This window comes from Festucalex cinctus, chromosome 1 (genome assembly GCF_051991245.1).
Source record: "Festucalex cinctus isolate MCC-2025b chromosome 1, RoL_Fcin_1.0, whole genome shotgun sequence".
Lineage (NCBI taxonomy): Eukaryota > Metazoa > Chordata > Actinopteri > Syngnathiformes > Syngnathidae > Festucalex > Festucalex cinctus.
Window position 1 is genome coordinate 63,284,429 of NC_135411.1, and position 15,801 is coordinate 63,300,229.

At 42.6% G+C, this 15,801-nt stretch overlaps 2 protein-coding genes across 3 annotated transcripts in view; both read right to left on the bottom strand.

Moving 5' to 3' along the window:
* Positions 1 to 7,369, bottom strand: part of LOC144004121 (myosin-10) — a 66,921-nt gene extending 59,552 nt beyond the window's left edge. The window contains exons 1-2 of one of the 2 annotated variants that reach the window (XM_077501078.1): positions 7,189 to 7,369; positions 2,013 to 2,390 (exon numbers count right to left, since the gene is read on the bottom strand). In XM_077501078.1, the coding sequence (XP_077357204.1) occupies positions 2,013 to 2,357 (345 nt within the window). In that variant the 5' untranslated portion in view covers positions 2,358 to 2,390; positions 7,189 to 7,369. The remainder of the gene's footprint in view (positions 1 to 2,012; positions 2,391 to 7,188) is intronic. The other variant, XM_077501087.1, reaches the window with a different exon arrangement.
* A 1,080-nt stretch (positions 7,370 to 8,449) lies between these two features.
* Positions 8,450 to 15,533, bottom strand: ddx47 (DEAD (Asp-Glu-Ala-Asp) box polypeptide 47). The gene is made up of 12 exons (XM_077504526.1): positions 15,342 to 15,533; positions 15,056 to 15,149; positions 13,950 to 14,138; positions 13,782 to 13,853; positions 12,624 to 12,742; positions 12,415 to 12,486; positions 10,958 to 11,074; positions 10,683 to 10,829; positions 10,327 to 10,464; positions 10,174 to 10,244; positions 9,087 to 9,216; positions 8,450 to 8,801 (listed from the first exon to the last, which is right to left on the bottom strand). Exons 1-12 carry the CDS (start codon positions 15,495 to 15,497, stop codon positions 8,625 to 8,627), a joined length of 1,482 nt encoding a protein of 493 aa, XP_077360652.1. The 5' UTR covers positions 15,498 to 15,533; the 3' UTR covers positions 8,450 to 8,624.
* Between the last annotated feature and the right edge of the window lie 268 nt (positions 15,534 to 15,801).

The following is a 15,801-nucleotide window of genomic DNA, read 5'->3' on the forward strand; positions in this document are numbered from 1 at the left end:
TCCTCCATAACAAGAAACTTCACTTCACCAAAAAAAAAAAAAAAATGACTACTGCAGACAGTACAGTAGTACAGTAGATGAACTATGCGCACGCTGTTGAGTTCTTAGGGCAAGTGTCGGCATTTGAAACATCATAGTAATTTTGACCCGTTGACAGCCTGCACGCCTGCACAAACAATTGATGAATATTTTTAACTGAAACTTGTCAGTCAATCGGAGAAGGGGGTTCTCTGAGGAAAATGTTGAGATATAATGACGTTATTTCCTTTTTTACTCTAACTTGATGGTGTTTTGTGGTCAGGTTTTTCTAACACTATAGCAGGAGTAATTTTACTGTCTGGAGACCGGTAAACTTTATCATATGTACATTTTTATTTATTTTTTATATGTCTAGATCAATCTAGATTTGTTGTCACCCAGGAACCTGCATTTACCAGTTGTTGCAAACTCGCGACCCATTTTATATATGTTACGGTTTTGTTTAAAAATAACCTCTGAAAACACAAGAGTATAGAGAAGAGTATCTTGTATTTTCAAATGCCATTTTGAATTAATTTGATGTACCTCCAAAAGCATATTGCTCTCCTAGCCAGAGCCAGGCTTTCTTATTTGTTCACAGAGTAAACTAAAGGCTAAACAGCAACATAGTTTTCCAGTTGCTTACCAAATGTGTTTCATTTGGGAACTTCGTACACCTCCAAACTGTACAAATGCAACTAAGAATGCATGTAACTTTGTTTACAAGCTGTCTGCGAACCCCGCAAATGGGTCCGAGACCCACTTTTAGGTACCATCCCACCAGTTGAGAACCACTGGTCTGGATGATAAGTTCAGTGTTTTAGAAGTTCAGTCCACATGTTTACATATATTTCATGAAACATTATGTTGGAAATGTTGATTGATGTGCTCAAGCCACAGGTTTATTTACATTATTTGTAATCTGCACTTTAGTTGTGTGATTTTTTTTTTTTTTAAACTGATTTTTAGAACAGCGCAAACTCAAGTTTTTGCGCTTCACTTGTGTGGCAGAATTTATATTGTGGGGAATTGCTTACAAGACTGCACACCAATTTATTTAGTAAGTTTACACCTGTAATTATAGTTAATAAATAAACTTTCATATTACTGCAGTTGACTTTATCTTAGCATACTGGATGATAGTTTATTGTACTAAAGGCCAATTAATTGCTTGTGCTTTTTGAAAAATACATTTTTAAAAAGTACGTGTGAAAATAATCGTTTGTTACATTGGAATACCAATATTGGGGGGCGTGAAGACTATGAAGGTGGAAAATTTCAAGGTCTACGTCTGTGCCTTTTATATAGAACAGTGACTCAGACATGACTTATGGCATGTGTATGGGGGTGGGGATATAGTGTACCACATATATAAATGTAGCATGCATGACAAAGTGTCCCGTACACAATAAAATGGTAGTGTTTTTATTCATCTGAAATGAGTCTTCTACTTCTGATTAAATAAACTGTGAATGGATTGTTTATTGTCTGAGATTTTTCCACACTCTTTGTAGTCCCTGAATGATAATTCCCTCAGGTGACAACCAACCTACATTCTATTCCTGAAAGCCATAAAATGGGTCACTCCCAATCTGAGAAATGTAGAACATAAAAAAACAAAACAATTCCATTTTCATGAGTTTAGAACTTTAGAAAATAAAGTGCAGTATTTGAAAGTGCTGTATTTGAAAAGTATGAAGTACTTCAGTATAGTCTGTATTTCACCCATACACCAAGGAGAAGAATTCCAATAATAGAAGAAAGCAATGGTTTAACGTCAACACAATTCATGTTCAACATGTGTGGTGAGAAAGTTCAATGTCCCATCCTATCCCAAACACAGACTGATAAATATTAGATGCAGCTATTGCATAATAAATGGCTAAAGGTTAACTGTGGTGTTCGAGAAACAGTGAATTTGAGGTGATTTTAAGGTTAATCATCACCCTGTGAAAATATTAGCTATGGAAGACCTCTGTGAGAGAACTACTCACATAAATGAGTCCAGAGTAGTAGCGGTCCTTCAGGTTGTGGAGCACAGATGCCTCATTCAGGCAGGTGAGCTCGGCCATGTCCTCCACCTTACTAAACTTGGGAGGGTTCATCTTCTGGATGTCATCCTTGTTAATCCCCACCTTTTTGCCATTCTCGGCCAGCTCCACCACAACCTCCTCACCGCGCTCCTCCCGGATACTGGCCCCCTCAAAACCATGGCGCTCTGAAGGAACCCAAACCAGCTTCTTGGCTGTCCAGTCAGCCTGTGTGGCCGGGTTGTAAACCACAGCACGATCCACAAACAGGTATCGCTCTGGGTCCTCTTGACCACTTCGATGTGACATCTTATGTTGGGGTGACGAGAGCAATGTGGCCACCTAGAAGAGACAAGAACAACTTTGAACACGCACCAACAATGCACACTCAAAATCATTAGGCTAGCTATTCACTTGATCTGGTAACTTTTTTTTCTGTAAGCTATTTTTTTAAACACTATATGGCACAAAACAAAACAAAACAAAACAAAACAAAACAAAACAAAACAAAACAAAACAAAACAAAACAAAACAAAACAAAACAAAACAAAACAAAACAAAACAAAACAAAACAAAACAAAACAAAACAAAACAAAACAAAACAAAACAAAACAAAACAAAACTGCACTTTCCAATCAGATTCGGGGGAATTGTTATTTTTTAAAATTATGACATGGAAGGAAATTTGCATTTAAATAAGAATGCCATCCATCCATCCATCCATCCATCTTCTTGACCGCTCATTCCTCACAAGGGTCGCGGGGGGTGCTGGCGCCTATCTCAGCTGGCTCTGGGCAGTAGGCGGGGGACACCCTGGACTGGTTGCCAGCCAATCGCAGGGCACACAGAGACGAACAACCATCCACACTCACAAGCACACCTAAGGACAATTCGGAGCACCCAATTAACCTGCCATGCATGTATTTGAAATGTGGGAGGAGACCGGAGTACCCGGAGAAGACCCACACGGGCACGGGGAGAACATGCAAACTCCACCCAGGAAGGCCGAAGCCTGGACTCGAACCGGAGCCCTCAGAACTGGGAGGCGGACGTGCTAACCACTTAACCTAAATAAGAATGTTTGTAGTTAATTGTAAAAATGTAAATGCAATATAAAATTCATAGAGGGTAGAACATTGCATATCGCTGATGGCAGGCTGAAACCTCATAAGTCACAATTTGGTTAAATCTGATATTTTTTTAAAATCTATAGGCCTACTATTACTGGTCAGTCCACACTGGGTTTAATTTTTGTTGTTTTTTTGTTTGTTTTTGTTTTGTTTTTTGTTTTTACAAATTATTGACCAATCTTGTGTCACGCCGCCACCGGCGTGACGGCCCATGCTTTTGTTTTTGTTATCCATGTTTCCTGTATTATTGTGAAAATCCTTACTCTCCTATCACTCCAGGTCACTTACCCTTCCTGCCGCTCCATAATCACCGGTCCCCGCCCATGATTACGAACACCTGCCACCAATCAGACTGACAATAAAAGCCACCCACATTCTACCCTCAGTGCCGAAGTGTCACACACCGTCAGTGCATGGAAGCGTCCCACAGTCCTTATGTCCTTGTTCATGTTGCCTAGCGTTTTTGCCTTGTTTTTGTGCCTTTTCCTCCCTTTTGGAGCGCCTTTAGTTACCCCTTTTGCCTTGTGCCCTTTTTCCTCCCTAGCGGAGCGCTTTTCGTTGTCCCCAGTACCCTTTGCCTGTTTTTTCCTCCCTAGTGGAGCGTTTTTTGTTCTCCACTTTTTTCCCTCCCTGTTCTCCTCTCAGTTTGAGAGGAGACCCCTGTTGGCCGGGAATAAACCTGCTGCCTGGGTGGCCTACCTTTATCCTGCGTCTGAGTCCTACCTCTCCACGTCGTGTCAGTACACTTCGGCCAGCATGGACCCAGCGGGAGTGTCCAAATTGGAGACCTGGCAGAGGCTTGAAGACATCGCCCGAGTCATTGCAGATATAAAAGAGTTGATGGCTTTGGACCGTGGCGACTGGGGTGAAGGGTCGGACTGGCCTCAGAACCCCGAACCTCGTATGCTGCAGCCTCTCGCCCCTGAACCTCGTCTGCTGCAGCCTCTCGCTCCGGAACCTTGTCTACTGCCGCCGCAGCCCCTGGCCGCTTCGCCTGTGCCGCTGCCGCCGCAGCCCCTGGCCGCTTCGCCTGTGCCGCTGCCGCCGCAGCCCCTGGCCGCTTCGCCTGGGCCGCTGCCGCCGCAGCCCCTGGCCGCTTCGCCTGTGCCGCTGCCGCCGCAGCCCCTGGCCGCTTCGCCTGTGCCGCTGCCGCCGCAGCCCCTGGCCGCTTCGCCTGTGCCGCTGCCGCCGCAGCCCCTGGCCGCTTCGCCTGTGCCGCTGCCGCCGCAGCCCCTGGCCGCTTCGCCTGTGCCGCTGCCGCCGCAGCCCCTGGCCGCTTCGCCTGTGCCGCTGCCGCCGCAGCCCCTGGCCGCTTCGCCTGTGCCGCTGCCGCCGCAGCCCCTGGCCGCTTCACCTGTGCCGCTGCCGCCGCAGCCCCTGGCCGCTTCGCCTGGGCCGCTACTTCCTGTTCCTCGTCAGGCGGCGCATGGATTGCGGTCGCCACCTCTCGTTCCTCGTCAGGCGGCGCATGGATTGCGGTCGCCACCTCCTGTTCCTCGTCCGGCGGCGCATGGATTGCGGCCGCCACCGCCTGCACCAATTCCGGCGGCGCCCGGCCAGCGGCCGCCATCGCCTGCACCAGTTCCGGCGGCGCCCGGCCAGCGGCCGCCTCCTGCTCCTCATCTGGCAGCGAACACCCCGCCGCCACCTCTGCTCCTTGTCGGGCGTCGAGGACGCCCTCCTGACTGGCCCCGCTGGGACTCTCTTGTCGGGCGTCGAGGACGCCCTCCTGAACTGCTTTTTGTCTGGGACGGATGGGTGGGCCGTGTTCCCACCTCCGTGCCCCCTTCCGCCCGCCCTTGTTTTTTGGACTTTTTGATATTGAAGGGCCGTCAGGAGCCGGCCCTTGAGGGGGGGGTACTGTCACGCCGCCACCGGCGTGACGGCCCATGCTTTTGTTTTTGTTATCCATGTTTCCTGTATTATTGTGAAAATCCTTACTCTCCTATCACTCCAGGTCACTTACCCTTCCTGCCGCTCCATAATCACCGGTCCCCGCCCATGATTACGAACACCTGCCACCAATCAGACTGACAATAAAAGCCACCCACATTCTACCCTCAGTGCCGAAGTGTCACACACCGTCAGTGCATGGAAGCGTCCCACAGTCCTTATGTCCTTGTTCATGTTGCCTAGCGTTTTTGCCTTGTTTTTGTGCCTTTTCCTCCCTTTTGGAGCGCCTTTAGTTACCCCTTTTGCCTTGTGCCCTTTTTCCTCCCTAGCGGAGCGCTTTTCGTTGTCCCCAGTACCCTTTGCCTGTTTTTTCCTCCCTAGTGGAGCGTTTTTTGTTCTCCACTTTTTTCCCTCCCTGTTCTCCTCTCAGTTTGAGAGGAGACCCCTGTTGGCCGGGAATAAACCTGCTGCCTGGGTGGCCTACCTTTATCCTGCGTCTGAGTCCTACCTCTCCACGTCGTGTCATCTTGAGTGTTGAAAATGGCTTACTCTCTATCATGTAATGAATGTAATGAATGTAATCAATGTAACGAATGTAATGATAATAGTTGAACAGACAGTTTTTGGGGTCTCCTAAAGTGGCTATTCTGGAGGTACAAGGTTTCGGCCAGACGGCAGTGATGTGCTCCATTAGTTAAAGCTGGACAATCTACTCAGATCCAATACAAAAGCTTTGATCATCTCATATAGCTTAAAAAATAAATAAATAAATAAATTAAAAAAAAAATGTCATCCATCCATTTTTACAAGTTGCTTATCCCATTTATGAGCTTGACCCAATAGCTGACTTCAGGCAAGAGTCAGACAACACCCTGCATTGGTCCCTATAGTCAATCACAGGGCACATACTGAGACAAATAACCTGTCACACTCAGTTCACACAGGCAAGTGAGGCACAAGACAATTAGTGATTGATAAATAATGGAACCAAAATTTACATAATGGTGTATTTTTTGCTGATCCTGTTCAGGGTCATGGTGAGTCTATGCCAGCTGACAGTGGGCAATCAGTGGGGTACACCCTGGACTGATTGAACGTCAATCACAGGCCACATATAGAGACAACCTTTCACCCATACACCTATGGAATCTTCTAAAACTAACACGCATGCTTCTGACGTTTTCACCTGGAGAAAAACAGCCTAAGTACGGGGAGAACATGCCACACAGGCGGGCCTGGGTCGAGATTTGAGCCGGAACCTCCCAACTCTGATCCAGGCACATGTGCTACAACACATGCACTCCAAACTGCAACCACAGTAATCACCATTAACTACAGTATACCTATATGATCGTAGCAATTAAAACAACGTTATTGGTAAAAACCAACTGTAAGATGCTGACAAAAGAAATATGAGTTAAAAGCTGTCAATAACAGAGTTTGCGTGTGCACGAGCCGCAGTGTGCCGTACGGCTCTGCCTCTGTGTCAATAATCATGAAACTGCGCATTGTGCGTAAGTGCGCCGCTTTGAGCACAGCAACGGGACACGGGACGTTATAAAAATGTTTATCGACCAAACCGTCGCACTATGGAACACACAGAAACTCAATGTAAAACATACTAGTTGTTGGTCATATGTACGTCAGGAAGAAAGATGACTGCGCATAAACCGCAAACATGCGACAGAAAACTTATATTCAGTCAAACAAATGCGATAATCTGACAAAGGTCATTACAAGTTAACAAAGCGGATAATTAATGGAATAGAGGGGTTCCTATAACATTTTTGCTTAAAGGGACAACCTGATTGGGTGAGAACGGTGCTACCTGTTTGTTTAGTTTCATCCAAAGTGCACTCCTGCTACTAGCTTAAACTGCTAATTATAGCGCGGGCTGTGTCGTCTAATTCGACTTCATCTGATTAACAAGAGTGGGAGAAAAACAGACAAGAAGCAAGCATTCAAAACAGCCTTCTGAACTCATATGTCACATGAATAATAAGCCTAGTCCAACTAAGTTTAAGAAAGGACCTCGAACACACCTCCATCCCCTAAACACCGGCTCCCAAAATATGGCCATCATCATCAATATCAGGCCGGTGACCTCCGAAACTCACCTGGTGTCGTTCCGAGAAGCTCGAGTCCGATTCCCCACGCAGTCCGCTGTGCCACTGATGCGCAGCCTCTGTGCAACGTTCTGCTCCACGCACACAATGGAGATGCAGGCATGTGTTTGGGCTTTGGTATGCGCCACAGAGGCTGCCTCGACACTGGGGCCCCTCCTCGACCCTACAGTTACTCACTTGACCGCCCCCAGCCCCCGCCTACAAACGACATCGAAATGAGTTGGGTGTCTCATCCGTGCACTCATCCGCGTCACCATCTGCCTGTCAGTGTCAAATATACTGCTTTTACTCTCAAGAAGAATTAGCAGTCTTTTTTTTCTTTTCTTTTTTTTTTTTTAAATCAAAACAGGGGTTGTATTATCAGTAAAAGAAAAACGTTTGTCTTTCTTCAGTACACAACCCATTTGCCACAAATAATTATTGGAACAGACCAAATAGATATTTTAAATAAGGCCTTGGATAGGGAATATCTTGCTTTTCCGAATCTATTGCATCAATGTTAGTTAATGCTCCCCGGTCTGGCCACATTACTCGTCACTGATGCGATGCTGTCTCTGGCGGAAAAGCGGAGCTAAAAATTCAGTCGTTCGAATCTGTGGTATACTTTATCTCTTTCTAATCTAGTTGATTTTTTTTAAAACGCTATTGTGGAGGACAAAAACCATAACAAGCCAATTTTGTCAACATAAGGAGTAGAAAGTACAGATATGTTTCCAAGTGTAGTAAAATTAAAAAGTCATGAGAAGAATACATACTCAGGTAAAGTAGGCTACAGATATCGCGGGGAGGTTGGTTGGAGGGTCGATCAAACCAATGAAGTAGGACTACTTGTACTTCGTTATTTCCCATCCTACTCTGTCCTTCCTTGGTCACGAAAATGGATTGACGGATGATGGTTTGCACGTCGTTTCAAATGCAACTATTGTTGTATTGTATGAATGGCAAATTTGTGTCTTCTGCCATCTAGTGGCAGAGCATTTATTTGTTGTCTCGCTATCACTATACATTACAGGCATTGATAGAAGAGCAAAGATACATTATTTGTTGTTAGCATAACATAATTTTTTGAATAATTTAGTCAAATTGGATAATTTCCAACAGCACGGCTGAGCTTAGTGTGCTTTATTGTACTGCATATAATCTCAAAATGTTGTAATTCAAGGATCTCCTCCACTGCACGAGTCATCACTATGAGGTTGACTGAGAGTAACAGCTTAGTATTGGGTCTAAAAAGACATTTCTTGACCAAAGCTTCAAGTGGAAAATTGTTTACTACAAATGAAAAACGCAATAACAAAAAGACGTTTCGAATAATTAAATATTCATGTGCCAAGTTAAAGGCAGGAAAAAATGGTGTCATCACAATCCAGATTTGGCATGAAACTGACAATATTTAATGTTGTGGTTATGTACAGTCAATATTGAAGTCAGAGGCCTCTGCGTCCTCCTCTCCAGGCAGCTCCGCCCCTCTTCTTCCCACCTCCTCGTCCTGCTCCTGGCCCTCCTTTCACCTTCTTCCTCACACCGCTTGCTTGCTCTGTGTCATCCTCGTCTCCAGCTCGGTCTTTGGGTCTTTTCCTTTTCTCACCTTGTTCCTTCATTTCCTGAAAGAATGGAATCAAAGTGTTAAATTCTAAATTATTTCATTTCATTGACACCGAGAGAGACTGACAGAGTCAGAATGTTCCAAGTGTAGTTTGCAGAGTTTATTAATGGTACTGCATCACACAGACGTGTTTCTAATATTTGGAGACCTTCTTTAGCTACATAACAGGGACAACATATTAGTCACACTATATTTAAAACTGAGCCTTTAGTATCTTCTAAATATAAAATGAAATGCAAGCTCTTTGCACATATTTTTAGATTATGCAACAACGCTGACTCACCAGCCTGGCAAATCGCTGGGCCTCGCTGACCCTCTCCACCAACATCATCACCTCCTCCTCGTGGGTGGGGAATGCAGGAAGTTTTTTTCCTATCAAGCTTTCAATTCTCTGGAAAAGCTCCACATCATACCTGAAGGAAGAAAGAGGTCATTTGAAACTGGAGCAAAATTGCCCTTTATGAGCACATTTACATACTATGGGTGGGACGATACGGGTAATTCACGATTCGATACTGTGAAATTATGTGGCCCACGATAACGGTAATATAACGATACACAAGATTTGATACATTGTCAGAATGATATATCTCGATGATTGACTTTTATCATATTTTCTGTTTTTTAATAAATAAAAAGAAAAAATGCAATTTAAGGCACATTCCCTTCCTTTAAACATGGAGAGTGAATTCCAAAGTAGCCTAGGTCCAGGATATTGAAAACGAAGTCAACAAAGCAAGCCAGGTAACAGCTGTCAAATTCATGCTGCCAGCCAGCTAGGCACTCGTTGCTAATGTTAACGCTAGCTGCTAGCCACTAATGTCGGAGACTTGTCGTATCATACAATGATGGCATAATTAACTAGCCATTTCTCAGTGTTCTAAATTAGTGATTAAATATACTTTCGGGATGCCAATATGATAATGTTGGAAGCAAATACGCAATTTCAATAAAAAATTTGATAATGTAAGCCGAAACGTCAAAGGAAAGTTAAGCTAGCAGTCATACCACAACACAGGCCGACTACAAAGTAAAAGCCCATGAAGGTTATTTGCATTGACATCATGTATTATTTGGTGAGTTTTATTTTGAAGTTAGCCTCAGCAAAGGTGGCGTGATACATTATATTTCCAGCTTCTTGACATGTCTGAATGATGGGTTTGGGACAAGAGGCACTGCTAGAGCCGAGTGATCGTGGACTGATCATGTTGCTTTCGTGTGAGTGCGCAGTTTTCCACTAACCAATGCGCAATATATTGCAATATTGACCCCCCCACTATACATTGTCAATTTGCAGCAGGAATACGTTTAAATCCGAAAATGATAATGGTTGAAGAGGGCTGCTGTTGAGACAAACAGGACGTGCTTACTGGGTAACAAATGTGATTGACTTCCCCGATCGTCCTGCTCTGGCTGTCCGTCCGACTCTGTGGATGTAGTCCTGCGTGGGTCGAAAGATGCTATAATCAGCTGAAATCTGAATACATTAATGAGTGTTGAAGAGACTGACAGCTCCACGTTACCTTGGAGTGTGTGGGGATGTCGTAGTTGATGACACAATCAACGTGTGGAATGTCAAGCCCTCTGGACGCCACGTCAGTTGCCAGCAGCACTGACCGCGACTTGGCTTTGAACTTATTTAGCGCCCCGAGACGTTTATTCTGAAAAAAAAAAAGGAAAAAAAAGTAAAGTATTAAAAACACTGCACAAGAACATATGCTGAGATGAAACAAATAGAAGACAAACATAATCAGAGTGTAGTACTGTTTTTGGCATTGGTCTGTGTACAACGCTTTTTTTTTTAAATCACTAAATTACTTAAATGCATGCATTTATTAGGACAAAAAAAAAAAAAAAAAAAGAAGCTCTGATGGTCTACCTGACTCATCTGACCATGAAGAGGGATAGCAGTGATGCCCAGGTTCCTCAACAAGAGCGCCACCCGCTGTGCACTGTTGCAGGTGCTGCAGAAAATAATGAAGGAGTTGCCTGCCAGCTCGTTCAGGATAGACACCAGATAACAATCCTGGCGCACACACACACAAAGCACAACCATAATCTGTGTTAGCAAACAGTCGTCTTTGTATTTCACCTTTAAATGTTTGGTGAGGAGTGCCGTAAAACCAGCATGTATACACAAACAAAGTATGCTACCTTGTATTTTGACGGTATGAAGATGTAATACTGCTGCAGTTTATCTACTGTGGAGTACTTGGTAGAAACGGCACACTTGACTGGGTCTTTCAGTGCTGCCCTCTGTAGTTTCTGGACCTGTAGACAATCAAAAGGATGGTCAAAGTCATAGCGTGTGACTGCAAATGTGTAATTAAAAGTGCCTGGACTCGGGGCAAAATAAAGATGACTTGACTTGACTTATTGTACTTTTGCTGAAAAAACACTTTAGAGTCCAACATGAGAAAAATCCAATTTGATCATAATATTTAACGGTAAATGGAGTGCACTTAAAGCAACAAACGCAAGATTATGATCTTACGTTTGCTAAGCCTGACATATATTCACTTGTTTCATTCAAAAATATTGAGTTGTTGCAGCATAATATCAACCCCACAGAAAGTTTTTTTAAATGACTTTATGGACCAGGATCCCACGCTGTCACCCTGATGTTTTGGTCCATTTTAAATCGATCCACGCCATGAGTACTGATTATCGCTTCGTTCTTGCTAGCTAATGCTTAGCGAGTTTGTTTCTAAAGTCCGCCAGCCAGCGTCCACATTTTCAAACTCCCTTTCGTCTGTTAAGTGCATTGTGGCCAACTACAAGGAATCTGGGTCGGTTATTGCACACTTTGATGGCGTAAAACCGTAGTAATGGTCCTCAAGGCAAATGCTGGATGTTTTAGCCTGCATGCTACTTGCTCTAATAGAAGCTACAAGATACCGCCTTGTCTTGGTGGTGACAAGCCATGTGGCATCTTGCGTGTGTTTGGCTTCAATAAATCCACAAGAACTCTTATTTCTTTTGCGATTTCGACGCAGATTGTTTTGCTACTAACATCAAACGTGCAATGATACAAGTCACATGCCATTTGGGGCTTTAACAGATAGACCATCGCAGGACCCCCTGTTCAACATTGCAGCCACTCAAGAGTAAAGGGGCTTCCATGTGGCGCAGCTGAATATAAAAAAAAAACAAAAACAAAAACTGGAGAGCAACAAAGGAAATTGCAGTCCACAGGTTTACTTTATTAATAGGAAACCAAAACAGTCGGCTTCTTGGCGCTACCACGCGTCACAATTACGCATGCACGGCCAACGAAAAAGTGCTGCATCGGAACAACAAAAACAAGGAGGCGCCACCCTGTGGCACGGTGCCACACTGCGGTTTGTTTCATACTTCAGTGACCAGTCGGAAAACACATTCTCTGACAACATAACAGATGGTAGTTCAATGTGGCTCGCTTTACGAGCACCTCTTGTTTTAAATCCGTTTCTGTCAAAGTGTCAAAATGCACCTGTGCTAAACGGTACCTTTCCTGTGACGTCACACCATTTGATCCGAGTCCTCAAATTCTAATTTGAGTGTTAATTTACCATGCCCTCTCGAATGAATAACCGAATTACCACCCATTTGTGCACAGCTTTAGTAATTACCTTTTTAGTCATGGTTGCAGAGAAAAGGAAGGTGCGCCTATCCCTGGGAATCACCTTCAAGATTTTATCCACCTGGTTTAAACAAGCACACTCATGTCATCATGGATAAAATACTTGCAACTGAAAGATGAATAAATGGCTGTATTTGCAAATTGCAATGCTGTTGAACAACAACAAATTCTGTTTCGGGGAGAAGTTTAATGACCCACCTCGGTCTCAAAGTCCATGTTGAGGATTCGGTCCGCTTCATCCATGACAAGGAACTTCAGCGCTCGCAAGTTGAAGCCCTTGGTGTTCTCCAAGTGATCCATCAGTCGACCGGGTGTGGCTGCAAAAATGTATGTGTATTAGACATGACACAGTTTCCTTCATGTTCCTTGCTAGATGGATTCATTCTTTTCATTTTGACTGTCAATTTCCTTTACCTTTTAGATATGTTACGGATAGGGGTGTTAAAAAAAAATAGATTCGGCAATATATCGCAATACTACATCGCGCGATTCTCGAATCGATTAAATTTTATTATTTTTTTGTGTGTGTGTGTGTTTGAATCGATTTTTAAACTTCCATTTTTAATGGAAAAATATTCAACAAAACGTCTGACTTCGGGTTAGGATTCACACCTTGAGCATGGAAGAATGTTATATGAACGGAACATTAAGCCTTAATATTTTATTTTAATGCTGTTCAAACATGAAACAGATTACAACCTCTATAAGACTGAAATTTCAGATAAATAAATAATACATTTTCATATAAATCTTACACTCTACAAGCTTACTGATTAGTATTTTCTAAATTTGAATGAAAAAAAATCGCAACAATCGACTTATAAATTCGTATCGGGATTAATCGGTATCGAATCGAATCGTGACCTGTGAATCGTGATACGAATCGAATCGTCAGGTACTAGGCAATTCACACCCCTAGTTACGGACATTATTTTTTATTTTACCAAAACCTCTCTTTCTTTTTTTTTTGTTTTATTCTCATGTCTGCAGCTAGCATTGCAAATGAAAATGTGTTCCAAATTACCTTACATGGATAAATAAAAGTTAAATAAACTTTAGCGATTCTTTTGTCAAATCCCATTGAGTGAGAAAATGAAATAATATAAATGGGTTTGTTTGCGTTAACTCCTTAATTTAAGATAAAGACAATCCATTAAGCCCACATAATGTATGCCCTCATAATTTGTAATGCATCTGTAGGAAGAAAGTGGGATGGGTTTAAAAAAAAAAAAAAAAAAAAAAAAGAAAGAAAAGAAAAGATTCCCATACCTAATAAGGGCCCACTGAGGGAAAAATGTAAAACGATATGAGTCTTGAAATACAATTTAACATCCCCATTCCAAAAGAACATCTTACCAATGACAATGTGTGGTTTCTTGGCCAACACCAAAGACTGCGACATCATGTCAATTCCTCCAACTACAACAGCTGCAAAAAATAAAAAATAAAAATCCAAAACATTGGTTTAAGACTGAATCGTTGTCTATGCTGTTGTCGACCATCCATCTTTAACAAGACGCATACCACACTTGACGCCAATGCTTGAACCCAGGGCTTCAAACTGCTCTGAGATTTGAAAGGCCAACTCTCTGGTGGGTGTGAGGACGAGGGTATGAAGCCTCTGGGGTGAGGCCAATAGTGACTGGAGGATGGGCAGAGCAAAGGCACCCGTCTTTCCTGAACCAGTCTCAGCCAAGCCAATGACATCCTTGCCTTCACGCCATGAAGAAGAGGAAAAAATGTGAAATATTAACATGATACCGCAACATGACTTCACGGCAAAGTGAAAAATAACGATGAGTAACTAGTAACTAGGGCTGTGAATCTTTGACTCATGATTCGATTTGATTACGATTTTTGGGTCTACGATTCGATTCAGAATCGATTTTCGATTCAAGCGATTTTCGATTCAAAATTATTTGATTGACAAATGATTTCTGCTTCAATTTACAGATATGCACAACATTGTCATGATCTACTCCAGTCTGCTTTGTAAGACAAAATAACAAATAGAGACATGAAAGGGTCTTTCTTTTTTTGTTTTGTGAAAACATTTATTAATTTTGTATTGTAGGCCTAAGTGCCTTTTTCCACAAAAACAGCATGTGGCTACAATTGCTTCTTCATTTCTAATTTAAATAAAATCGATTTTTGGATATTAATATCGATTCAATTTGGTTAAGAAATGAGAATCTCGATTCTTTTATGAATCGATTTTTTGGCTCACCCCTACTAGTCCTTATTAAGAATGTTATGATATATGACTTTATGAGAAAATACCTTAATAATTGTGGCATAATCTCATGGGCAACATTACACTGGAAGAAAAGTAATAACGCTACAAATAAGCTCAAATGATTATAGTATGCACATTGGGTCATTCCATGTAGATCCCAGAAGAATTTCCTATTCATTAAATTTTAAGGTATGGTTGGAAATGGAAGGAAAAGATCAGAACACCTCTATTACACAGAGATTTAAACCACTGTGACTGCAGCCAGCTACAACTGTAAATTTTCAGGAAAGACTAAACATTCAAAATTCAATATGTACAGAGCAATGTTTAAAAAAAAAAAAAAGTAATTTGATGCTAACTTATAGTTTGGGGGGCATCGAATGTCACGACTTACCTTGCAGAGCCACTGGTACAGCTTCAATCTGAATCTTTGTTGGAGTCTTCCATCCCAGCAAATCACAAGCCTCGCACAGGACGTCGGTGATCCCCTATCAAAAGAATGGTCATTAAATGTGTAAACTGTTGGATTCACATTTAGTTATACCTGCCGAACTTTATTAGTCAACCACTTTTGAGTAGTAAAGAACGTTCGGATATTGGCTTACTGCAGCTCTCCTTTAACACGGTTATGTTGCCTGTCATCTAAGACACAAAATGTGTGTTGTCTTTAATTTACCTACCAGGTCTCGGAAGGTCTTTACTGCCTCCTTATTTTCGCCACTGTTGTCGTTCGTGTGATCATCGTCACTACTTGACTCTTCGTGTATTTCTGCGTCTGTGTTTGGCTTGGAGCTCCCCTCACAGACGTCCGCCATGCTTTTTTTCCCCCCAACCATTACAACGTGCCTTCGTCCGCTAATGCGCAGATGCGGAAATACGTAAGTGTGAAAGAGCAAAGATTCATGGGAATTGGGGTTTTCCCCACTTGTTTTTATTTAATACACGTTTCACTTTAATTATCATTTGGGGGGGGACCATTATTAAGCTAATGTATTTTTTTTTTAACTGTCCAAAATATATTAGTCTCGAGGTAGGCCAGACAGATTTTATTTGGAATACAGTACATCACAATATATTGGAATGCAGGTCACCTAATATGATCCCTGATGTACCGCCTATACTACATTAATTTAGAAAATT

Excerpts from the sequence above, each read along its gene's own strand:
- ddx47 (XM_077504526.1), bottom strand. The coding sequence starts at position 15,497 with ATGGTTGGGGGGAAAAAAAGCATGGCGGACGTCTGTGAGGGGAGCTCC. Across the intron at positions 11,075-12,414 it reads CTGCAACCATGACTAAAAAG|GTCCAGAAACTACAGAGGGC; the intron begins GTAATTACTAAA and ends GATTGTCTACAG. Across the intron at positions 10,830-10,957 it reads TCATACCGTCAAAATACAAG|GATTGTTATCTGGTGTCTAT; the intron begins GTAGCATACTTT and ends TGTGTGCGCCAG.